This window comes from Chiloscyllium punctatum, chromosome 16 (assembly GCF_047496795.1).
Source record: "Chiloscyllium punctatum isolate Juve2018m chromosome 16, sChiPun1.3, whole genome shotgun sequence".
Lineage (NCBI taxonomy): Eukaryota > Metazoa > Chordata > Chondrichthyes > Orectolobiformes > Hemiscylliidae > Chiloscyllium > Chiloscyllium punctatum.
In genome coordinates this window covers 11,705,601-11,732,111 of record NC_092754.1, presented here as the reverse complement: position 1 = coordinate 11,732,111, position 26,511 = coordinate 11,705,601, and the positions used below count along the sequence as shown (strand labels likewise).

The 26,511-nt window shown below is 41.8% G+C and overlaps 1 protein-coding gene across 4 annotated transcripts in view; it reads right to left on the bottom strand.

The window, feature by feature from the left end:
• The window catches only part of acot7 (acyl-CoA thioesterase 7), a 301,602-nt gene that overhangs the window by 220,785 nt on the left and 54,306 nt on the right, over positions 1-26,511 (bottom strand). For all 4 annotated transcript variants that reach the window (XM_072586226.1, XM_072586223.1, XM_072586225.1 and 1 more), the window contains one exon: positions 10,297-10,388. In XM_072586226.1, coding sequence (XP_072442327.1) covers positions 10,297-10,388 — 92 coding nt within the window. The remainder of the gene's footprint in view (positions 1-10,296; positions 10,389-26,511) is intronic.

The window sequence follows — 26,511 nt, the reverse complement described above, 5'->3', positions numbered from 1 at the left end:
GATGTCAAAAGGAAAAAGGAGTGAGCAAACAGCAGCAGGGAGGACACTCCCCTGCAGCACCAGGCACACCAGAGGCTGCTGCAGCAGCCTATCCCAAGCTCCCGGAGGACCTGACAGGCTCAACAGGAATTGGCGGCGGTGATGGTGAGACTTACCTTGAAGGTTGGGGCTGCGATTGAGAAGATCGGTGAGGAGATCCATGCGGAGATCCGTGTCTAGATCCGTGCTGCAGAAGCATGAATGGGAGCTCCAGGGCCTTGGGGAGTGGATGGAGGAGATGGAGGATCGAACCACAGCCTCGGAGCGGCGATCGAGCCCTCATCCAGTCAAATTCAGGTATTAGAGTGGGAGGTGTGAGCTTTATAAGGTCAGGTCAGCAACCTTGAAAATCAAGGTCGGAGGACGAATCTTCAGATTGTCGGGCTCCCGGAGGGTGAAGAAGGTGGGCATCAAGTCAGCTTCTTCTTTGAAAACTGGCTGCCGCAGTTCCTGGGCCTTCAAGTCAAGTCCAACTGGCTGCAGATTGAAATGGTCTATTGGATCGCAGTGCACAGGTCTGGGCCAGTACAGCACCCCCGCCTGGTCTGAGTGCAGTTCCACACATACAAAGATAAGCAAAAAAGTGATAGAAGCCTCCAGATCTCTGGGAAAAGATCCACAGGTACTGCTGCACAAGGAGTCAAAAATAATGTTTTTCCAGGATTTCTCAGTAGCTGTAGCTCAATAGAGGAAGCCCTTCAATTAATTTAAAAAGAGGCTGAGGAACCCGGGCATCCAGTACTCCATGAAGTACCCTGCAGTGCTCCATTTCAGCCATGAGGACTCAGTGGATAAAGCTAAGAACTTTGTAGACACTTTAAAATAGACCAACTGGTCTGAAGAATACAGTTAATGTTCATCCTCTTTTCCTTCTTTCCCTGTGTTCTCCCTTTTCCCCGCTTTTTTTTCTCTTTCCCTGATAATTAAAAAAAAATCTTGGAATATGTTGTTCCTATTAAATTTTTATAACGGGATTTTATCATGAGAAATTTTGTAAGTGTCCTTTGTTGTCTCCCTTTTTTTTGTTCTCTTTCTCTTTTACTAACAAGTACTGGTGACATGGAGCCGGGCATGGGTGGATGCTTATCCTGACTTTGTCTTTATTTTTGCTGACTTAAGGATCATCTTCTTGTTTAGTTTTTTTTGCCTAAGGCTGGGGCACAGTCCGGACATGAAGGAGCTGTGAAGGAGGGGATGAGTAGGGTGACTGACCCCTAAGGACAGTGGGGAGAGACTCCTGTTCAAGATTTTACAGTTGGTTTTTTTTGTAGTTTTTGGTAGCAAAAGATGTTTTTGTATTTATGATAGAGTAGTTTTGTATACATAATTCTGCAACTCTATGAGTCTTTATTTACTTGTGCTTGGCACATTGTTAAATCGTGCACCTGGAACATCAATGAAAGTCATTCGCCTGTCAAAAGGAAAAAATGCTTTTATGTCTTAAGAGGGAAAGGGTTATTATCGCTCTTTTGCAGAAAACCCATCTTGATGATGGGGAATACCTGAAGCTACAACAAGGTGAAAAATCTTCCGTTCACATTATTAGAGCAAGTGGAAGATGAGCAAGGGCGGCTTGTGATACTTAAGGCCCTGATACATGGGGAGGAATATGGCATTTTCAATGTCTTCTGTCCTCCGGCGCATTCCCTCAAATTTTTGGTTAGTGCCTTTTCTAAGTTGAGTGCCTCTGCACGCGGCACATTATTATGGGGGGGATTTCAGTTGCCTTTTGGATCCGACAGTGAACAGGATGCTTAGTGGGCCCCCAACTATTTCTTCGCAGGCCACGAAAGTGGCTTACTTTTGTGAGGAGTTGGGGCTAGTGGATATTTGGATATGTCTTCACCCTACCAGCAGGGACTTCATCTTTTCTTCAAACCCATGTAACTATGAGGATTTATCTTTTTCTGGCTCCCTCAACCCTTCTGGATTGGATTATGGGTTGTAACAATTGGGAACATAGCTACCTCTGATCACACGGTGGTATATTTGAAGGTTAAGGTCAAGAGGGAGGGGCTAGATTTGTGGCACTAGCATCTGGATCCTTTTCTCCTTATGGATTCCAAATTTGTGGAATACTTTTTGAAGGAGTTTCAGGAGTTCTTGATTATCAACTCAGGCATGACTAGTAGTCCATCTATGCTATGGGAGACCGCTAAGGCCTTTGCTAGGGGATTAGCTGCTTCCTATTTGGCTAGCCAGAAACGACAGAAGGGGGAACTGCAGCATCTACTTGAGACGCGGTTGAAAGCTGTCGAGGCTGCACATTTCGCACGGCCTTCAGTGACTAAGCTACAGCGGATCACGGCCCTCCGGGCTGCCTTGATTTCAATACATACACAAACCGCAAAAAAACGAACTTGCTTTTGCTGGACAAAGGCTGTTCGAGTATGGGGATAGGCCAGGGAAGTATTTAGCATATCTGACTAGGAAAAAGCGTGCTTCCCAATCCATTACTGCAATTAGAGACAGTGCCAGGGTCCTTACATGTGATACCAAAATGATAAATGAGGCTTTTCAGAGTTTTTATTCCGAATTTTATCAGTCTGAAGGTTGCAAGGACAGTGGGCTAAAATGGAAGCCTTTATTTTTCAGAACCTAGACCTCCCAGGGGTAACCTTGGAACAGGCCTCTCCCCTAAAGCCCCCTTTACAGTTCAGGAAATACAGGGGGCAGCTAGGCAACTTCAGCGTGGGAAAGCGCTTGGCCCTGATGGTCCCCCAGGTGAGTTTTATAAGGCGTTTAAAGTGATTCTGTCAGGGCCGATGTTGGAGATGTACAATCAATCCTATACGCATGAATGCCTACCACCATCTTTGAGACAAGCTAATGTTTCCCTTATTCTTAAGAAGGGTAGGGTTCCTGAGGATTGTGCCTTATACAGGCCCATCTCTCTATTAAACTTAGATTTCAAGATTCTGTCTAAGATCTTGGCGCTAAGAGTGGAGAAGGTGTTCCCCATATTGTCAAAGAGGACCAGACAGGTTTTATAAGGGGTCATAGGTCTTCTAATAATATTAGAAGGTTGCTGAACATGGTCCAAGTATGTCAGCAACAATCGATTCAGAGGTTGGTGATTTCCTTAGGTGCAGAGAAAGCATTTGACAGGGTGGAATGGCTCTATCTCTTTTGTGTCTTAGAGCGGTTTGGGTTGGGTAGAGTCTTTGCTAGGTAGGTGGAGGTTTTATATCGCCACCCTCTGGCCGCAGTCATCACCAACGGGGTGAAGTCTGGGAATTTTACAATTGGTAGGGGTAGTCGACAAGGCTGCCCCTCTCACCGTTGTTGTTTACGTTGGTGATAGAGCCATTGGCAGAGGCCATTCATCAGAATGTTCACAAAACCACTCCGGAAGTGGGGTTGAGGGTACACAAGATTACACTATATGCGGATAATGTCGTTCTGTTTTTATCAAACGCAATGACCTCCGTACCCCATCTGATACAATGTATCAATTAATTTGGGGCTATTTCAGGATATAAGATCAACTTTGCAAAATCGGTGGTCATGCCTTTAGGGAACCTCAAGGAAGTGCTAGAGGTTGAAGGTGGCCCTAAGTTCCCTTTTAAGAGATCATGGGCAGGGTTCCGATACCTAGGCATTTTTATTACCCCCATGTTTGATCAGTTATTTCGGACTCATTTGCTCGACAATATTAGGAGGGATCTCCAGAGACGAGAGACTCTTCCAATTTCATGGTTGGGCCGAATAGCCCTCATTAAGATGAATGTCCTTCCTTGTTTGCTTTAACCCATGCATATGCTCCCTATAATGTTTCCCAGGGCAACGCTGCGGAAGCTTATTGGTTCGTTTGCTCCTTTTGTCTGGCATCGTGGGCGGCCCCTCATCAAACTTACTAAATTGCAGTTGCTTCAAGGATGGGAAGGGTTGATTTCCCAGACATCAGGAGGTATCAATTGAGTTCCCTGCTGTCCTTTGTGTGCGATTGGGCAGGGAAGGATCTGGGCTCAATATGGCTAGACATCAAGGTTTCCGAGGCAAAGTACCCTCTTATTAACCTGTAGCTCATGGATAAGATGAGGACAGTTATGGACCACTGCTGGAACTCCACTGTTATTAGTATGGTCAAGGCATGGAGGGCGATGCATCAGAGTGAGGGTTGCTTATCCAAGACTTCGCTACTTATGCCCACAGTTGGTATGCCAGGGTTCCGACTAGGGATGATGGACTCAGAGTTCAAACTATTGGCAGTGAGAAGACTATTGGAAGGTTTGTTTGAGGGGGAGGTTATGATGTCTTTTGAGCAATTGAGCCACAAATACGGGCTGCCCAGCAGAGATCTTTTCCGTTTTTTTCTAGTTAGGGATTTTATCTAAAAGAACATTACGCCTCTCACTCAGCCCTATAAGCTTGATACAGAGAGGCTGTTGCTACGTTGCACAAGTACCCCCTCGGTTAGTGCCCTCGATCGCCTGCTGGGTGGGAGGGCCTGGCAGGATATTAGCCAGTTATGAGAGGTCTGGGAGCAAGAGCTAGGAATGGAGATCTCTTCTGAAACGTGGGAGGTCATATGGGAGAACGTGCGAAAGATCTCAATCTGTAATAATACATGCGCTATGCAGTTAAAAGTTCTGCACAGGATTCAGCTGGCATTGGACCACCTTGGTGAAATTTAAACAAGGGGCATCTTCAATGTGCCCCAAATGTAAAATAAGTGGAGGTACTTTTACCCATTATTTCTGGACATAACACAGGCTCCATGTTTATTAGAACACTGTGGCGGGAGATAGGGAGGGGATTGAGGACCAAAGTTAAAGTAGACCCGATATCTCTCCTCCTAGGTCTACCAAATTTACCATCTTTAGACGGGCATGGGAAGAAACTATTTAATATTCTTACTTACTGAGCACAGAAGAATATTCTGATGAATTAGGTGTCTGAGAATCTGCCAGGCTTGCTGGGATGGCAGAAATTAATTATGGAGCACATTTCCTTAGATTTTTTTTTACAAACATGGTGCACCACATAACAGACCTTTTGTATAAGTCATGGCAGCCATTTTTGAGTTATGTGGATACAGATTTGTCTGCTTTCTTAACTAGCGTGTTTGTTTAACGAGGATGGTTAGGTTTGCTGAGGCCTGGACCCTGGAATGGGGGGCTCCTGAGTTAATACAGGTATATATACAACGCTCCTGTTCTTTTGTTAGGGAGCTTTGCGCTGAGCATTGCTATTTTGTGTTTTTGTGTGTTCTTTTGTTTTATTAGTCACTTACTTATTTATTGGTGTTGATTTGCACAGTGTTAGGTTTTGTTTTGTGTTATAGGGTAGGTTAGTAGTTAGTAGACAGTAGTTGTATTATAATTTGTGGTATATGGGTATTTGTTATTTGTTATATTTTCAATAACTTTATATTTTTGTAAATGCAAATTTTTTTCTTGCTAATAAATATATTTACAAAAAAAATGGACAGAAAGGCTTGTTAAATAGTTTCTAGTACAGATAGCATTTATTTAATGTGAAAAATTACACTTATCACACTTCTGCTGCGAGGTGACTTGCTCCTCTAGGTAAAGGTAGCTAAGAAAAAAGGGAAGACTTGCATTTATACAGCAGTCTCATGTCCATGTGGATTTCACAGCTGATGAAGTCTTATTTCCAATAGGAACAAATGACAGAAAGTGCGAAGCTACAATGCCCTGACAAATATTTCTTATCAACCAATATTACTGAAACAGGTTATCTCATCATTATCACATTTTTGTTTGTCGGAGCTTACTGTGCAGAGTTGGCTGCAGAGTTTCAAATATTGCAAAAATGATCGCATTTTGAAAGCACTTCATTGTCTGTGAATCACTTTGGGACATTCCAAGGTCATGAACAGTGGTGTATAAAAGTAAGCCTTCATTCCTTTTTCAGTAGAGTTATGAAAAAGCAAATCTAACCTTTAATTTCCCCAGACTAATGCAAATTAGTTTTGATTAAGCTGTTACAGTGAAATGGCATCTCCCACTGCTCCTTAGTTCTGAATGTAATCAGAATTCCAGCCTCAATGGAAATTAACAGTGCTTCCATAGATTTGCTGATGAAGTTCCATTGCTAAATCATTCTAACTCCCCTTTCAACTGGTTGCATTTATTAGGGATTATATATGGAAAGCCTATATTTATATATTAAGCAAAAATCAAAGATCGCAATTTCCCCTCCCATGTGGTCGATGATGCCCTCCAGCGCAGCTCCTCTAATTCCCGCACCTCCACCCTCAAACCCCACCCCTCCCAACACAACAAGGACAGAACCCAACAGCAGCCCCCCCCCCCGGCTCCTCACCTTCCACCCCACCAACCTCCACATACATCACATCATCCACCACCACTTCCACCTTCTACAAACAGACTCTACCACCAGAGATATTTTCCCTCCCAGCATTCTGGACAGACCACTCCCTCCACGACTCCCTCATCAGAAACATGTGCCCCACCAACCCACACTCCACTACTGACATTTTCCCCTGCCACCGCAGAAAGTACAAAACCTGTGCCCACATCTCCCCCCTCACCTCCGCTCAAGGCCCCAAGGATCATTCCTCATGTGACAGAAATGTACCTCCACCAATGTCATCTACTGAATCCATTGTACCCAATGTGGTCTCCTCTACATCAGGGAGGCAGGACGCCAACTTGCAGATCGTTTCAGAGAACATCTCTAGGACACCCGCACCAACCAACCCCACTATCCCATGGCTGAACACTTCAATTCCCCCTCCCACCTCCACCAAGGACATACAGGTATTGGGCCTCCTCCATCGCCAAACCCTTACCATCTGACACCTGTAGGAAGAACACCTTATATTCTGCCTTGGCACCCTCAACCACATGGGATCAATGTGGATTTCACTAGTTTCCTCAATTCCCCTCCACCCACATTATCCCAGCCCCAAGCCTCCAATTCGGCACTGCCCTCTTAACCTATCCATCACCTTTCACATCTATCCGCTCCACCCTCCTCTCCAACCTATCACCTTCTTCCCCACCTTCATCTACTTATCACATTCCCAGCTACCTTCCCCCCAAACCCATCCCCCTCACATTCAGCAACCCCTCCACCGCCCCCAGCCCATATGCCTCATTCCTGATGAAGGGCTTATGCCCGAAACGTCGATTCTCCTGGTCCTCGGATGCTGCCTGACCTGCTGTGCTTTTCCAGCGCCACACTGTCGAATCTGATCTCCAATATCTGCAGTCCTCACTTTCTCCAAATATCACGAGCCACCTAGCTGCAAATGTGTGGACCTAAAAGTTAATCTTACACCTGTACTAAAAATTAGGAAGGCAAACTACGGTATCCCCACAAACTGCAAAATTATTAATTGGGTTTCCCCAAACAATGACAATGTCTAAAATGTTAAATAATTTTTTGAACGAAGTGGTGAAAACTGCCATGATAATAGAAACATCAAAGAAACATTCAGCAGATCAGCTGTTACATGTTGAGACAGAAACAAGCAAATGAATCAGCTGTCACCAATAAACAAGAAATGTACATAATAATCTGTTCATTTCTGATAAGGAGTCACATATGTAATGTTAATCCAACAGACTGGTGTTGTGAAGTTGAATCATGTACTGAACCTTTAAGAGAGAGTGAATGCTGTTCTGAACTGAGAGCTTACAAATTCCTGTGATATGACTAGATGGCAGTCTGAGTGTACTGGGAAATTGAAAATATATAACATTTGATTGTGAATTCGATACTTGGATTGGTTGCTGTTTTGAAACAATTCAAATTTAACCAATTTAAATTATGCCCCCAGATACTAAAACCCAATTGAGTCTTGCTAACATTGAACCAATGAGACAATCCAGTGTTGGGGATATAAAAATGTCGGCATTTTGAAAACTGGAGACAGAGCAACTGCTGTTGAGAAAGACCCAAGAAATTAGGAAACACTCTCTATAAAAGGTACCTTTTCATATGGAACATGAAAAGGTAAAAAGAAAGAAGACAACCCAGGGAGATCTTCAGAAGAAAGACACCAAGGACAACAGCCGCTGTATGGTTTTGAAATTAAGGTGATGTAATTTTAATAAGTGTCTTATTGGAACAGCATATTGTTATAGAATTGGAGGCAGGTAATAAGCAGTTAAGAGAAAGGAGGCTTAGAGTTGTGAATGGTTGTCGTATAATGTTAAATTTTAGAGTTAAAGAATTAATTGATTTTATTATCTTCAAATAGTGAAACAGTTCTGTCATTCATATTTTAACAAATTACGAGGCGAGGTGAGCTTTTCTGGGTGTTTGGTTTAATTAACAGATGGGTTCACTGTCATGTCATAATACTAGGCAAATTTTGTGGTTCCCTCACAAGCAGACTAGTGGAAGGGGCTTGCCCGTAAATTCCTCAAATGACATGATTGCCATCCCCCTCTCCACCTGACCCCAATTTTACCTGGTACAAGGGCAGCCTGCCCATTAATGTCAAGTCAATGACATGTGTAAGGGTAAACAGATGATTAATGTTAATCAGTTCTCTTTCAGCACATACAAAAAGGGGACAAAATTTTGGATGAGTAATTGATGATCTGCAAGACTGCAGAGAAACATAGAAAATAGGAGCTGAAGTAGATCATTTGGCCCTTAATGCACACTCCACCAATCAATATGATCATGACTCAGTACCCTGTTCCCACTTTCTCCCGTTCCCTTAGCTCCCTGCAGCCTAAGAATGATATCTAACTTCTTCGTGAAAACATTCAATGTTTTGGCCTCAACCGCTTTCTGGTCAGAGAATTCCATAGACTTATCAGTCTCTGGGTAAAGAAATTTCTCCTCATCTCGATCCTAAATGGCCTACCCAATGTCTTTAGATTGTTACTTCTGGTTCTGGACTCCCAGGCACTGAATGTGTCCTTCCTGTGTTTACCCTGTTTAGTCCTGTTAGAATTTTATAGATCTATAAGAGATCCCCCACCTTTTTCTTCTAAACTCCAAGAATACAGTCCTGACCAATCCAGTCTCTCTTTTATACATCAGCCCTATCATATGATGAATCAGTCTGATAAACCTTTGTTGCACTCCCTCCATAGCCAGATATTCCTCCTCTGATAGGGAGACCAAAACTGCACACAATGCTCCAGGTGTGGTCTCCTCTGCACATATTTGAATAAAGTTAACAGTTAAATAAAAACTCTATGCCTTGGCTCCACGTTCACCATTAATGGCTACTTAAGGGCTCATTTCTACTTGATCTCAATTTTGAGGCTGCTGGGAGGAATCCAGGAGCAGGGGTATGCCCAGCAGGTCACCCTACTTGCGCCTCAAGTGGGAAAGGGTATCAAAGGATGTGGTCTCCTACAAGGGCCCTGTTTCCACATTAGGCACTCTTCCTTAGATCTACACCCTGAAAGCACTCACTCCCCAAAAGCCTTACTCCCTCTCCCTTCCATAGGAACTGCATCTGCCTCCCCACCACGCCCCCCGCCTCCCCACTTTCAGCATTCACTAGATGTGATTTTCTCTGTTACTTTCTTTTCCTGAAAAGCACAGAAATTGGCTAGTTCACTAACAATTCCTAACTGAAATTTAAGAATATTCCAGTCTACTTCAACTGCTAGAACAATTTTAAGACTTCTTTTCAACTCTGAATGCCTAACTGCCACAAACTAAACTGCCCTGACACTCAGATGAAACTGTTTATCTGAATGGAAATATGACCCCTGTTCTGTCTTTCTACACATCATAAAAGTTCAGCTTTGTCAACGTTTCATTAATGAACTGCCCAGGTTGTTTATCTCGTCACTTTATTGAAGTCACATGGTTTATTGGAAATATAGTTTGAACTCACTATTCAAAAATGACTTTCTAGCTGTTTGAGACAATAAATCACCTTCTCAAAACTAAAACCATAAAAACATTTACCTTTACTTTAAAATCCAAATTGCCAAAGGATAAAAGTATATTATTTATCATGGTATGTTCATTCATTCAGGACATCTATTAAAGTGGTTTGCAGATGCCCCATCTTCTGCCAAAATGGCTGGGGTCTTACTGTGATCAGCAGGTATATGTTCTCCACGAACTCTTTGGGTTACAGAACAGCAAAGTCCACCATGCGAAAGGTCCTGCCCATTCTTTTAAATGTTACTGAACTGAATTGCTGTGCTATTCCATTATTTTCAACTTTTAATTACAATTTCAACACAGTTTCCTTTCGTTTTCTTCTCATCTTTCAAAACTACTACTTTTTATAAATTCATGCAATAAAATGCAATAAGTGTAAAACTGTAAATTAGTTACCTGCACAGAAGGAATCTCCACCACCTTATCTACATTCTCCAGAGACAGTGCCACATACCACAGTGTTGCCCTGTTGGTCAATCGCTTAGCACCTATGATAGGAAACACCCTTTTTAAAATTTAACCACAATGTGCATTTAAATTGCAGCATTAACTTAACAAAATGTTCCAGGGCATTTTGCTGAAGCAAAATCACACTGTTCTAAGCAACACTGAGAGATATTATGTATTAAGTGACTGAAAGCTTTATCAAAGAGAGAGGTTTTAGGGAACATCTAAAAGGAAGCAAATGAAGAAGCTTGTGGGGAAGAAATGGTAGAATTCTGAAGTTTGGGGTCTGGGCAGCTGAAGGCACCAAAAATGGAATGAAGGAAATAAATCAGAAATTCAGAATCCAGTCTGGATAATTCCAATGATTCTGACCAGGAAAGAGTAACAGTGCAACAAATGCAAAACTGACAAATGATTTTTACAACACACTTTCAGTTGACATGTTGCTGGATTAACAACAGGAGTCAAATTTAACAACAGAAGGCAAAAGTGTTCTTAATTATGTTTGCAGAAATGAGATTTGCATATATACAATAGTGCCTCATGGTGTTTCAGAGAAATCATGTAGAGTACAATGAATAAAAATAAATATTGATGACCAGCCAGCATGCCTCACAGGGATAGTATGCTGGGGCTTTTCCTGCAATCATCACAAAGTGAGGGAATATAAACTGGCTTTTTTTTAAAAAGGCTTTATGACCTTTGTTAAAGCAGAGAGAAAGACACCACTCCCTTATGAATGCTTCTGACCATACTGTCCACACCCAGAATCTATTCAGCTACCTAGGAGACAATCACATAGCTGTTAACAGGTAAAAAGCCTTTATCATTGACAACTGCTCACCACTCAAGAGAGCAATTAGCTGTTTGTTGCTGGCCGAATCTCCCCTTGTACATACCCTCTGTCTACAGCTTATATGCATTAAGCTCTACCGCTCCTACTGCTTGAACATCTAGCATTGTAACAACACCGACAATGAGTGTCAGTAGCCTGCTTCTAAAAATTGCAGTAATCCCTTTCACTATCCTAGTTATAAAAACAGTCCTTTTCCCTTTTCATCCACAATCAAAAATACAGAAAATAAAAAGAGCCACTGTCTATACACAATGAAACATGGCTTATCCTGTTACATTGATATAAGCAAATATTCTAATTTATTAAACACTCAGCAGGTCTTGTAGCGTCTGGAGACAAACAGAGTTAATGTTTCTGGTTAATAACTCCAGCAAAACTGTGGAAAGGGGATCGACTTCAGTAAGGCATTCAACAAGGTTCCTCATGGTAGACTAGTTAGCAAGGTTAGATCTCATGGAATACAGGGAGAACTAGCCATTTGGATACAGAACTGGCTTGAAGGAAGACGACAGAAGGTGGTGGTGGAGGGTTGTTTTTCGGACTGGAGGCCTGTGACCAGTGGAGTGCCACAAGGATTGGTGCTGGATTCACTTCTTTTCATCATTTATATAAATGATTTGGAAGTGAACACAGGAGGTATCCTTAGTAATTTGCAGATGACACCAAAATTGGAGGTGTAGTGGGCAGCAAAAAAGGTTACCTCAGAGTACAATAGGATCTTGATCAGATGGGCCAATGGACTGAGGAGTGGCAGATGAAGTTTAATTTAGATAAATATGTGGTGCTGCATTTTGGAAAGGTGAATCAGAGCAGGACTTACACACTTAATGGTAAGGTCTTGGGGAGTGTATAAGAGACCTTGGAGTGAGAGCATTGGTCAGAGCATTTGATTACAGGAGTTCGGAGGTCATGTTACGGCTGTACAGGACAGTGGTTAGGCCATTTTTGGAACGTTGTGTGCAATTCTCATCTTCCTATCGGAAGGATATTGTGAAACTTGAAAGGGTTCAGAAAAGATTTACAAGGATGTTACCAAGGTTGGAGGCTTTGAGCTAGAGGGAGAAGCTGATTATGCTGGGGCTGTTTTCCCTGGAGCGTCAGAGGCTGAGGGCTGACCTTATAGAGGTTTATAAAATCATGAGGGGTATGGATAGGCTTAATACACAAGGTCTTTTGCTTGAAGTGGGGAGTCCAGAACTGGAGGGCGTAGGTTTTGGGTGAGAGGGGGAAAATTTAAAAGGGACTTAAGAGACAACTTTTTCATGCAGAGGGTGGTGCATGTATGTAATGAGCTGCCAGAGGAAGTATTGGACATTTACTATAAACCGACTGACTCCCACAGCTACCTATATTACACCTCCTCCCATCCTGCCCCCTGTAAAAACGTCATCCCATATTCCCAATTCCTTTGCCTCCGCCACATCTGCTCCCAGGAGGACCAATTCCAATACCGAACAACCCAGATGGCCTCCTTCTTCAAAGACCGCAATTTCCCCTCAGACGTGGTTCACGATGCTCTCCACTGCATCTCCTCCACTTCCCGCTCCTCCGTTCTTGAACCCCACCCCTCCAATCACCACCAGGACCGAACCCCACTGGTCCTCATCTACCACCCCACCATCCTCCAGATACATCTTATCATCCTTTGTCATTTCCACCACCTCCAGACAGAACCCATCACCAAGGATATATTTCCCTCCCCTCCCCTATCAGTGTTCCAGAAAGACCACTCCCTCCGCGACTCCCTTATCAGGTCCACACCCCCCACCAACCCAACCTCCACTCCCAGCACCTTCCCCTGCAACCACAAGAAATACAAAACTTGCGCCCACACTTCCCCCCTCACTTCCCTCCAAGGCCTCAAGGGATCCTTCCATATCCGTCACAAATTCACCTGGACCTCCACACATATCAGTTACTGCATCCGCTGCACCCGATGTGGCCTCCTCTACATTGAGGAGACAGGCCACCTACTTGTGGAACGTTTCAGAGAACACCTCTGGGACACCCGCTCCAAACAACCCAACCACCCCGTGGCTGAACACTTTAACCCCCACTCCCACTCCGCCAAGGTCATGCAGGTCCTTGGCCTCCTCCATCGCCAGACCATGCCAACATGACACCTGGAGGAAGAGCGCCTCATCTTTTGCCTAGGAACCCTCCTACCACAAGGGATGAATGCAGATTTCTCCAGCTTCCTTATTTCCCCTCCCCCCACCTTATCTCAGTCCCAACCCTCAGACTCAGCATCGCCTTCTTGACCTGCAATCTTCTTCCCGACCTCTCTGCCCCCACCCCCTCTCCGGCCTATCACCCTCACCTTAACCTCCTTCCACCTATCGCATTCCCAATGCCCCTCCCCCAAGTCATTCCTCCGTACTTTTATCTTAGCCTGCTTGGCACACCTTCCTCATTCCTGAAGAAGGGCTTATGCCTGAAACGTTGATTCTCTGCTCCTTGGATGCTGCCTGACCTGCTGCGCTTTTCCAGCAACACATTTTTCAGTAGAGGAAGTATTGGTGGCTGGTACAATTACAACATTTAAAAGGCATCTGAATGGGTATATGAATAGGAAGGGTTTAAAGAGATATGGGACAAGTGCTGGCAAATGGGACTAGATTAGGTTAGGATATCTGGTCGACTTGCAAGTGTTGGACCGAAGGGTCTGTTTCCATGCTGCACATCTCCATGACTCTAGTTGTTCTCTCTCCAGCTAGCATGGGGAGGTGGGACACCATGGCCATCAATAGCCTAGATTTTCTGATAGCCATACAGGTAGTCGTTATTCTAACATAGATGGGAGGTGCGCATAGCGATCCTGCAAAATTCTCATTGTAGTAAACTCCAAAGGGATTAACTGAAAATTAAAGATTCCACTGTGCACTTCCTTTCTGCAAGCAGCCCTCCAAATGTCTCCACTTAACTTGGAGAATTCCGATTGTTCCATTTAAGATGAATAGTTCCTCTGAAAGGTTGGATTTTTAAATACATCATCTAACTCGAGCAACTATTCAACAGACACTGTACTTACACACACATCCCCTATTCCATATCTGCCAGACTATTTACACCCTCAGATCTGATCACATACACTTACTCTGCTTTGCACCTGATCCCCCCTTTCCCCCACCACTGGGCTCGACCAACCCTTCCCACTGGAGGGCACACTCACCCTGTCCATAACAGTGGACCTAACACCCCACTCCATCACTCTGCATCCAGCCCCATTATTCGTGCCTCTGGAACCAAACCCCAATTGGACCAGACACAGACTCCTCACCAAACTGGAATTCTCTCACCCACCTCCCTGATCCACCCTAAAACTGCACCACTTATCTTGCCACTTTGCACCTGACCTATCCCCTTCCCATTTGGATCCTACAAATCTGACACCCTAACCCCACCTCCTCCCTCCTTATATTGCTGACAGCCTACTTACCTGGCATCGTAAGCCACACCAAACGTACGCCCTAGCTCTCCAACACATCAACATCACACTTATGGTATGCAATAATCCTTCGGCAACAGCTATCAAAGGTGTTGTCTGGACCTTTAAACATCAGGCTACAGCAACTGACTACTGAGAGCAGGGGGCATGGTACCTTCTGCACCATATAAAAGAACAGTGAAAATGAATATGGCTCAAAGTTTCTAAAGAAGCCTTGACTGGAATGTCCTCTCAAAAAACAAAACTACCTCCTTTTCAAAAAAAAAGGGTGGTGTGACAATCAGCAAATCAAGACCAATGTATGAGCAAGCTAATTAAAGGTGTGTGGGGCTGAAGTGGTGCTAGATGTCATAAAATCTCCAGGAATATACATGAAGCTGGCTAGCCTCATGTATTAGATTCAAAAACCTGACTACATGAACCTGCTGTTCATAATTTATTTATGGATTATTAAAAATCAGACTAATTCACCCAAACATCAGGCCCATGTGGCTGAAATAAAAACAGACAATGTTGGAAAAGCTCAATAGGCAAGTAGCATTTGTGGAGATAAGCAGAATTATGTTTCAGATCAGTTGTTATGCTCTGAGCTTAAAATATCCAGCATTTTATTTCAGATTTCTGTTACTCATAACATATTGTTTTCTGGTGCATGACTGGGTCTTAATAACAGAAAATCAAGTCTTTGACATTTGTTATGAAGATGTAGGTGTACTGTACCTTTAAGAAAGTTAAAAGCTAGTAGAACTACCTGACAGCACCAAGTGTTTGAGTAATTCTCTTACAATTCCAGTTTTACTTTTGTCCTTGATTAAACCCAAATCTAACTTATTTGCTAATTCTATGTTTATGGCATTTTTCTTTCCTTCTAAATTTTCTTGGCAAATTTGAGAATCATCTTCAAATTCCAGAACTTCTTTAGCAATTTTAAGAGCCATTTCTCTCATTTTTAATTTAATCAACCACAAATCACCGAAATTAAACACATTGTCTCACCTTAGTTTTATTTAAAAATCTAACCTGCAAGTGTTTAAATCTGCTTGGATTTTTCATACCCTCAAATCTATTCAAATTTGTCTAAACCAGTTCAAATCCCAGATGAGCCCCCAAATTGTTACGACATGGGGTAAACCCTCCTGCTTAATTTAAACCGGCAACTCAGAAAAAATTATACCGTGCAGTAATCTGTGAAAATTTGAGAGGCCAAGAACTATTTAAAGTAAAATTTAACAACTTTATTTTTTAATGTATAACTGAGAATAATTAACTAACAACTATTTACAACTCCTTTCTCTAACTTATCTTTTACTTTCCCCTATACAACACTGGTCCGATAAAAATCCCAATTAAGGTCTACAAATTAAAACTTCTTATCTCAAAGCGAGGCAGCTTTCGGTTCTTCACCATATTCCTGTCTTCTTTTCTTCTTCTTGGTGATTCTGCTTCACAGGTTACAGATCGATAAAGAGAGCTATTTTTTCAGACAGTCTTTACATCCTGGCGGTTTGGCAGTTTTCCCCTCAACTGTTCAATTTTCCCTGACCTTATACCCCCTCAAAGCATCAGATTGTGTCATTGGCTTTTAAGATTGTCAATATATTCAATTCAAACTTGATTGGAGGTTGGTATTTTAGGATATAATTTAAACTGATTGGCTGAATTCAATTGTCCAGGCAATGGTTCGGCCAGAACAGAACACTTGGTGCTGTCAGGGAGTTTTACTAGTTTTTAACTTTCTTAAAGGTACAGTACACCCGCATCTTCATAACACATTCCTAACCTGTGAACACTAATGCAACAACTCTCTCTATTTAATTGTTGAGATTAATGTTAAAAGCTTTGAGCCTTATCATGCCTATTAATTTCCTGTTCCTGATTTGAGCAAGGCTGCAAGTTACTGAAATTAAATGAGGAACAGATAGGGGTGGTGGGTTGTAACACAGCTGTCCTGAGCCCATCCATGTCTGTTTGTGACTATAAAACGCTAGCTAATAAATTGACAGGATTAAAATGTCATAAGTGTCCAAGTACAGATTTAATTTAGTAACATTGACTCAATTCTGCTCATTTAAATATGAGTAATACCTATATTTTGTTATTTTAAACCAAATCTATCAATTCCTCTGTTGGACATTTTGCTAAAAGATTGAAAGAATTCTCAAAGGTCTGCATTTAAACTTTTCCCCTGAAATACATTCAAAATGACACTTCAAAACTTATTATTTCAAAGTATGTTATTTAAAAATGAAAGTTAATAGGAATATTATATGTATATCGTAGCCAGCTCATTTACACCAACTCACGTGAAATTGTAAGTGATTAATTAGAGATGTAGGAAGGCTTGTGTAATTGGAGCAGTGAAAGTATCACACTTCCACTGAATTACCCGGCCAGGAATTGCTAGCCGGCAGGCTGCCATTCTTTTTCAGATTTATGCCCCTTCCCTTGCATCTAGCCTGTTTTTCTTCTGATTACCAGGAACACAACATACATTTATTAAATTACAGAAAATGTACAGTATAGAAATAAACCATTTGACCATAGTATTCCATACTGATGTTTATGCTCTATACAAGCCCCCTCCTCTCATATTCATTCAATGCTGACAATTCTTCCTTTCTCCATCTCATACTTAGCAGCTTCTCTGGAAATGCAGCTATGTAAATCACCTCAACTAGAATTCTGAGTTCTACATCATGACATTGGTCTGAATAAAGAAGCTCCTTCTGCATTTTCAATTGTATTTACTTGTAACTACCTCCTCAATGTTTACTCTACAAAACCCTTCATAACCTCTTAGGTTACCCTGCATCTTTCTTTGTAATCCCAGAGAACAGAGCCTTATCCTGTCCAATCTTTCTTGATAAGTATTACCTGTCAAATCTGGTATAATTTTTATAAAGCTTTTTTTTCATTGTCTCCAGTGCATTCATGTCCTATTTACATCATAAGATGTACAGCAGAAGTAGGATGTATTATATAGAGACCTGAATTTTATATTGTGTAAATATGGCTTGACCAAGGTTCTATATCTGCTGAATGTAGTTTTTCTGCTTTTGATATCCAACATTTTTCCTCAGTGCTTAGCTTGCCATTTTATAATGGCCACATTAATCTGCATCACTACATTTTAGTGATTTAAGTATTCATACTCCACCAGATCAGGATCAAGGGGCTGAATGGGCTAATCCTATTCCCCTGTGCTTGTTAGACAAAAGGACGTAAAGGACCATCATCCATCTACTGTCACCTCAATAGTGGACAGAGGAATAGCATGTAAGCCTCGCGTTCTTTTCCCATTAGTCCAGCATCTCTTCATTCTATTCCTACTGTCACCCCTCTTTTTTTTGACCTGCTATACTGTTCCAATGAAGCTCAATGAAAGTGTGATGGGTATCTCTCTTATCCCTTTGGTTATTCTCGCAAACTGTGTTTTACGTGACTCATGTTTCTTTGATTTATTTCATTTTTTTCCTTCTTTTATCTCCTGAACATATCTTTTCTGTCATTTAACTATATTATATTGTCCACCTAAGAACTTTCTAGGTATTGTCATTTCTTTGTGTGTAGGGACATTTTATGTATTTCCTCCTTCCCTCTTTCCTGTACCTTTACAAATGTTCCTTCATTCTTTTTAAATCAGAGAAGTGTTGAGAATGAGGATTGAGTCTTATACTCGAGTCACTGACTGACTGGGGTTCTCTCCATAGATGCATTGACAGTCCACAGTATTTTCTGTTTTGATTTCAGGAAGTATTTTTTACCATTTAGTAAACTGCCACTTATATGGATGTTTCAAAACCAAATTACATTTTTAAAAATAAAGGTGACATTCCTGTCTGAATTCTTAGCACAATTTCTTGCAGCTATTCACACACTTTTGAAGACTATATCTGTCACCTCATCCAGGTGGCTGGATTCATGTAATTGAGGTACATAAATGAGCCACTGAACATTACATAAAGGAAAAATACTGTGGATTCTGGAAATCTGAAACAAACCTAAAGAACACTGGAGAAAGTTAGCAGAATCTGGCTGCACCTGTGAGGGAGACACAGATAACATTTCGAGTCTGGTATGACTCTCCCTCAGTTTTAAAGAAGCGTCATACCTGACTCAAAATGTTAACTATTTTCTCTCTCTGTGGATGCTGCCAAACCTGATATCACATAACTGCACCTCTTCTGAAGTGTAGGCAACTTAACAATGGTAGAAGTGTGTTACAAAGCCTCTTATGTTCAAGGAACAATATAGCACATCAGCATGCAGATCCAATAATTCTTGTTCTGTATATATCATTCTGGCGCAATTTTGATCCTGAATGGAGACCAAAATATTCACTTTTATATTTCATAGCCTTTATATTCAAGTCATTCAATCCTTGATGAACGTGTCACCCTGGCTACTTTCAGCTGAGTCAGTGATGGAGTGCTACAATTTGCCTCAGCATAGCTGGGCTAGGGAGGACCAGATGAGGAAATCAAATATAGTTACTATTCCTGACTACTGCCCAATGACTTTCAGCAGGAACATTTTCCATGTGTAGATTTTGGACATGGAGAGGGTCAGGCTTGGTAGCAATTGCTGTCATGGTTAAATATCCAATTGACAACCTTGTTTTGAAGGAAAACATTTGGGAATGGTTATGGAGGACAGGCAGAAGACATGAAATCATTGACCTGCAGAAGTCAGCATTTTCAGGATAGGGTAGAAGAATATATTCTATTATAATTTCATTGCTTCAAATAGGGGAAAATGGGACAATGTTGTGTTCTGCAAACTGAATTGATAAAAGAGGAACCAATATGAAGGCTATACCCAAAGCTAAACTGCAGCAGAAGCATGGCTGGAGTGATCGTGGCTTTGAGATATACAGAAAATTCTGGCTGGTGCTTGTTACAAGCATTTTGCCTTTAACATATGCTAATGAAAGACCTAATGCTGGTTTCACAAACCCTCAACCAAAGTGTAACAGACTTAGTGGAGTATGCAGTTAACCTGAATCACATTGATGTGGCCCAATACCCAATTTCACATGAGTATCAATGGATTTCAGTTTCTGATTGACACTCTGAGCATGACAACCTTTTCATGGCCAAAAACAATCTTGGGTCTAAACAAATGTATTCCATAAAGATTTTTGTTGGCTCTTTAATACAATGATTTCACCAAGTCTCTTTTCAAATACAAAATAAAAATTGAATGGAATACAATTAGAACACAGACAAAAGCCCACCTTCGGAACTGTTGCTTATATTCAAGAAAAAAGTGGAAATGTCTTAAAGAAATATTACTTGATATCAATAAATTACTGCTGCTTTATGACTTCCACATTTACTTCTAAATAGAAAGCTCAAGTTTAACATTTTTGAAATCATGAATATTTTGTGTCATACTTTTGAAAGAGCTCATTATCATATAGACCAAGATGAAAAACAACAGCCATTGTCAATTTATTTGTTTGATTTGTGTCAGTGTAAATTCAATGTGTTATCATGCTGTTCTGTACAATTACTACTGAAGGCTAATTATGAAATTCCTTAGTGGCTAATTTCTTGAGCGATGCTTTACTTTGGAATGCATTTTACAAGACTACAGATGGCAATTCAGAAAAAGGAACAAAACAGTAGGTATTTGTCTTTTTCCACTTCAGATCGTAGGCAAAAGGATAAATAGGTTTTAGACATACCTGGAAACATCCTCATCTGGAACTGCTCATTTGACTTGGCCAACTAAGGACATATTAGGTAGCCACAGTGTCACCATACAGAAAACATTGCAAATGCCCAATAACTATTTGTTGATTCGTCTAATTATCCATCCTTGTTCTTTCCAATCTTGTTGATGTCCTATGTTACATGGCTTTTCATCCACATTTCCAAGTTGAGAGATTCTGTTACATTATTCACGCTATTAGTTAACAATTGTTAAATACTGCTAAAAGCTAATAATAATCACTAAAGGACTGAAAGTGCTCACTAATTTAAATTTCCTTCGACTACTGATGAAAATGTTTCCTGTAATTTTCACCCCACCTCTCCAGAAAGTAAAAATTCAGCTCTGTACAAATAATATTTACCAAAGTAAAAGGCATTAAGAATGAACGGAGCACGACCAGTGCATACATTATGTTATGGACCAGACCTAACCCCTTCAAAATACATGAAGAAGACCGCCTTGGCCCTCTGGTGTTCTTATTTTAAAGGTAAATGTAAGGCATTGTGTTCCAGATATAATTCAATTTGATCAAACTACTGAACATTAAGCAAAACACACTTTATTTTTACACTACAGTTAAATATAGACAAAATTAAAAAATGAAAAGAATTGATTTAACTGTAACTCTATTGAAATGTTTAACAAAGCAATATATTTATTAAATACCACTAATTAACTGTTGCAATATAGTGACATCGCATAAACAACCTTGGCAAAGGAAAATTCAGTAAAATAGATTGTCTCACATGCAATTCTAGCAGCAGGGAGAGAAGCCCAACTTTTAGCATTAACAGTGACAGGAATAATGGTCAGGTCCTAGGGAGTGTTGCTGAACAAAGAGACTTTGGAGTGCAGGTTCATAGCTCCTTGAAAGTGGAGTCGCAGGTAGATAGGATAGTGAAGAAGGCATTTGGTATGCTTTCCTCTATTGGCCAGAGTATTGAGTACAGGGGTTGGGACGTCATGTTGCGGCTGTACAGGACATTGGTTAGGTCACTGTTGGAATATTGCATGCAATTCTGGTCTCCTTCCTATCGGAAAGATGTTGTGAAACTTGAAAGGGTTCAGAAAAGATTTACAAGAATGTTGCCAGGGTTGGAGGATTTGAGGTATAGGAGACGCTGAACAGGCTGGGGCTGTTTTCCCTGGAGCATCGGAGGCTGAGGGGTGACCTTATAGAGGTTTACAAAATTATGAGGGGTATGGATAGGGTAAATAGGCAAAGTCTTTTCCCTGGGGTGAGGGAGCCCAGAACTAGAGGGCATAGGTTTAGGGTGAGAGGGGAAAGATATAAAAGAGACCTACAGGGCAACTTTTTCACACAGAGTGTTACGTGTATAGAATGAGCTGCCAGAGGAAGTGGTGGAGGCTGGTACAATTGCAACATTTAAGACCATAAGACCATAAGACATAGGAGTGGAAGTAAGGCCATTCGGCCCATCGAGTCCACTCCGCCATTCAATCATGGCTGATGCGCATTTCAGCTCCACTTGCCAGCGTTCTCCCCGTAGCCCTTAATTCCTCTAGACAACAAGAACCTATCAATCTCGGCCTTGAAGACATTTAGCGTCCCGGCTTCCACTCTACTCCGTGGCAATGAATTCCACAGGCCCACCACTCTCTGGCTGAAGAAATGTCTCCGCATTTCCGTTCAGAAATGACCCCCTCTAATTCTAAGGCTGTGTCCACGGGTCCTAGTCTCCTCGCCTAACAGAAACAATTTTCTAGCATCCACCTTTTCAAAGCCATGTATTATTTTGTACGTCTCTATTAGATCTCCCCTTAATCTTCTAAACTCCAACGAATACAACCCCAGTATCCTCAGCCGTTCCTCATATGCTAGACCTGTCATTCCAGGGATCATCCGTGTGAATCTCCGCTGGACACGTTCCAGTGCCAGTATGTCCTTCCTGAGGTGTGGGGACCAAAACTGGACACAGTACTCCAAATGGGGCCTAACCAGAGCTTTATAAAGTCTTAGTAGTACATCTCTGCTTTTATATTCCAACCCTCTTGAGATAAGAGACAACATTGCATTCGCTTTCTTAATCACAGACTCAACCTGCATGTTTACCTTTAGAGAATCCTCGACTAGCACTCCCAGATCCCTTTGTGCTTTGGCTTTATTAAGTTTCTCACCATTTAGAAAGTAGTCCATTCCTATATTCTTTTTGCCAAAGTGCAAGACCTCGCACTTGCTCACGTTAAATTCCATCAGCCATTTCCTGGACCACTCTCCCAACCTGTCTAGATCCTTCTGTAGCCTCCCCACTTCCTCAGTACTACCTGCCTGTCTACCTAACTTTGTATCATCAGCAAACTTCGCTAGAATGCCCCCGGTTCCCTCATCCAAATCATTAATATATAATGCGAACAGCTGTGGCCCCAGCACCGAACCCTGCGGGACACCGCTCGTCACCGGCTGCCATTCTGAAAAAGAACCTTTTATCCCAACTCTCTGCCTTCTGTTAGATAGCCAATCCTCAATCCATCCCAGCAGCTCACCTCGAACACCATGGGCCCTCACCTTGCTCAGCAGTCTCCCGTGTGGCACCTTATCAAAGGCCTTTTGAAAGTCCAGATAGACCACATCCACTGGGTTCCCCTGGTCTAACCTACTTGTTACCTCTTCAAAAAATTCCAACAGGTTTGTCAGGCATGACCTCCCTTTACTAAATCCATGTTGACTTGTTCTAATCAGACTCTGCTCTTCCAAGAATTTAGAAACCTCATCCTTAATGATGGATTCTAGAATTTTACCAACAACCGAGGTTAAGCTGATTGGCCTATAATTTTCCATCTTTTGCCTTGATCCTTTCTTGAACAAGGGGGTTACTACAGCCATCTTCCAAATTTAAAAGGCATTTGGATGGGTATATGAATAGGAAGGGTTTGGAGGGATATGGGCAGGGTGCTGGCAGGTGGGACTAGATTGGGTTGGGACAGCATGGACAGGTTGGACCGAAGGGTCTGTTTCCATGCTGTACATCTCTATGACTCTAACCAGTCTCAATAACTACTAGTGAAGGCTAAAACTGAAAAAGATCCTGGTTCTGTGGAGCTTGACCCCACGCATTCAGACTGCTTCTATTGTTCCAACTTGTTAAAAAACCACAAAGCCTCACAAGCTGTTTACTTTATTTGCTTCAGAGCAGACTACTTGCTACCTCTGTCAAAATGTTTCTTCATAAAAAAAATTCAAAATATACCTCTTATAGTCATAGTATCGTTACAACTATATTGGAAAGAAATAACTTGCACAAAAAGGAGACCTTGGAGTACAGGTTTGTAGTTCCTTGAAAGTATAACCACATTAGGGAGATTTAAACAATCTTTGGATAAGCACATGGATGATGATGGGATAGTGTAGGAGGACAAGCTGAGAATAGTTCACAGGTTGGCACAACGTCGAGTGCCGAAGGCCTGTTCTGTGCTGAATTGTTCAATGTTCTGTATTCTATAGTCACAGGATAGTCAAGAAAGCGGTTGGTATGCTTGCATTATTGATCAGTGCATTGACTATTGAAGTTAGAGTATCACTGGTCAGGTCACTTTTGGAATACTGTGTGAAATTCTGGTCTCCATGCTACTGGAAGGATGTTGTGAAACTTGAAAGAGTTCAGAAAAGATTTACCCTGGATGTTGCCATGATTGGAGGGCATGAGCTATAGGGAGAGACTGTATAGGCTGGGGCTATTTTCCCTGAAGCATCAGAGGCTGCAGGGTGGCCCTATACAGGTTTACATGAGGGGCAATGGACAGGGTAAATAGACAAGGTCTTTTCCTGGTTTGGGACAGTCCAAAACTAGAAGGCATCAGTTTAAGGTGAGAGGGGAAAGATTTAAAAGGGACCTAAGCGGCAAATATTTCAAGCAGAGGGTGGTGTGTGTATGAAATCAACTGCCAGAGGAAGTGGTGGAGGCTGGCACAAATACAACATTTAAAAGGCATCTGGATGGGTATATGAATAGGAAGGGTTTAGAGGGTTATGGGCCAAAGTTGGCAAACGGGACTAGATTTATTTAGGATATCTGGTTGGCATGGGCAAGTTGGACTGAAGGGTATGTTGCCATGCTGTACATTTCTATGACTTTATGATGCAGTGTCTTTTTAAGGTCAATCATGGCATCAACTGTGAAAGAGGGTCAGATAGTTCAGTTGGTTGACGGCTGGTTTGCAATGCACTGATGCCAACATTATGGTTTTAATTCACAAACCAGCCAAAGTTCGCATGAAAGGTACTCCTCTGCTCAACTGCTCCACTCCCCTGAGGTGTAGTGACCCTGAGGTTAAACTACCATCAGTAGTTTCTCTGTAATGTGAGTGCAGCTTATGGTCCAGTCGGGCTATGCGGCTTTATCCTTAGTTAGTATTACAATTATTCAGATGGCTTAGAGATAAGATCATTAGAATATACTGAGAACTACATTTTTAAGGATGTGAAAGCATTAGAGAAAATACAGGAAAGATAAATGACAAAGGTTCTAGAGACCTAATGATAAGGTCATAGGGAGTATTGCTGAAAAAGAGACCTTGGAGTGCATGTTCATAGCTTCTTGAAAGTAGAGTTTCAGGTAGATAGGATAGTGAAGGCAGCATTTGGTATGCTTTCCTTTATTGGTCAGAGCATTGAGTATAGGAGTTGGGAGGTTATATTGCAGCTGTACAGGACATTGATCAGGCCACTTTTGGAATATTGCATGCAATTTGGTCTTCTTCCTATTGAAAGGATATTGTGAAACTTGAAAGGGTTCAGAAAAGATTTACAAGGATGTTGCCAGGGTTGGAGGCTTTGAGCAATAGGGAGAAGTTGAATAGGCTGGGCCTGATTTCCCTGCAGCATCAGAGGCTGAGTGGTGACCTTATAGAGTATTATAGACAAGGTCTTTTTCCTGGGGTGGCGAAGTCCAGAACTAGAGAGCATAGGGTCAGGGTGAGAGGGGAAAGATATAAAAGGGACCTAAGGGGCACCTTCTCACGCACAGGATGGTACGTGTATGGAATGAGCTGCCATACAGAAGTGGTGGAGGCTCATACAATTGCAACATTTAAAAAGCATCTGGATTGGTTTGAATTGGAAGGGTAAGAAGGATATGGGCCAGGTGCTGGTAAATGGGACTAGATTAGGTTAGGATATCTGGGTGGCATGGATGAGTTGGACCAAAGGGTCTGTTTCCACACTGTATATCTCTATGACTCTATGAGGAACAAGGCATTGATAGGTTGGAGAAGCTTTGGATCTTCTCCTTAAGACAACACCACTGTATCACTGAGGGAGTACTGCACTGTCAGTAGTGTCACATTTTGGATGAGCCATGAAACAAAATTCAATATGTAAAGTTCTCTGCTGTTATTCACAGAAGAGTCAGGGAGCTCACGAATTGCTCGATTTAATATTGACCTGACAACCGTCACCAAAACACATTATTTGAACATTCGTCCCACTGCTGTTTGTTGGAATTGGCTGCAGCAAGTTTTCTTCTGCATTTCCCTGCATTACAAAAGTGACAACATTTCAAAGGTACATCATTAGTTGTAGGATTCCCTGAACTCAAGAAGGGCCCTACTTAAATGCACGTTCTTACCTTTTGATTTGTTTCATTTCTATTTGTGGGACTATGCTATGTTCATCAATTGCAGTACAGGAATGACTGCACTTTAGAAGTTAGTCAATTGCTGCAAAGTAGCAATGAAAGATGATGTAAAGTAATTCTTCCTTTCAATCCACTGTCTTGCACATTAATACAAGCTGGAATTATTCACCCAAGCACTGAGAAATGAGTAACAAAAAATTTCCCAAGAAAAACTCAGATTGATATTATTCTTAAATAAGAATAGTGCGTGTAATTTTGTTTAACTCATGGGTTTCCCATGATGAGTCAGAAGTAGTGCTATTTCAAGGTAATTCTGGGGGTGTGAGGTGGAGTGGGTAATGTTCACATGCTAACTGAAAGGATTTATTATGAAGTCACTGAGAAATGCAAGTGGCAGAAGCTACATGGACACAGTGATTCACAATACCCTGTTAGTTTCTCAACCTGTAAGTTTTTAACACTGTCAGTATTTAGGACATATCCATTACTGAAAAGGGGACTGGCAGTCTTGCTGTCAATCCTCAAAGTAATGTTGACTTGCCATGCAA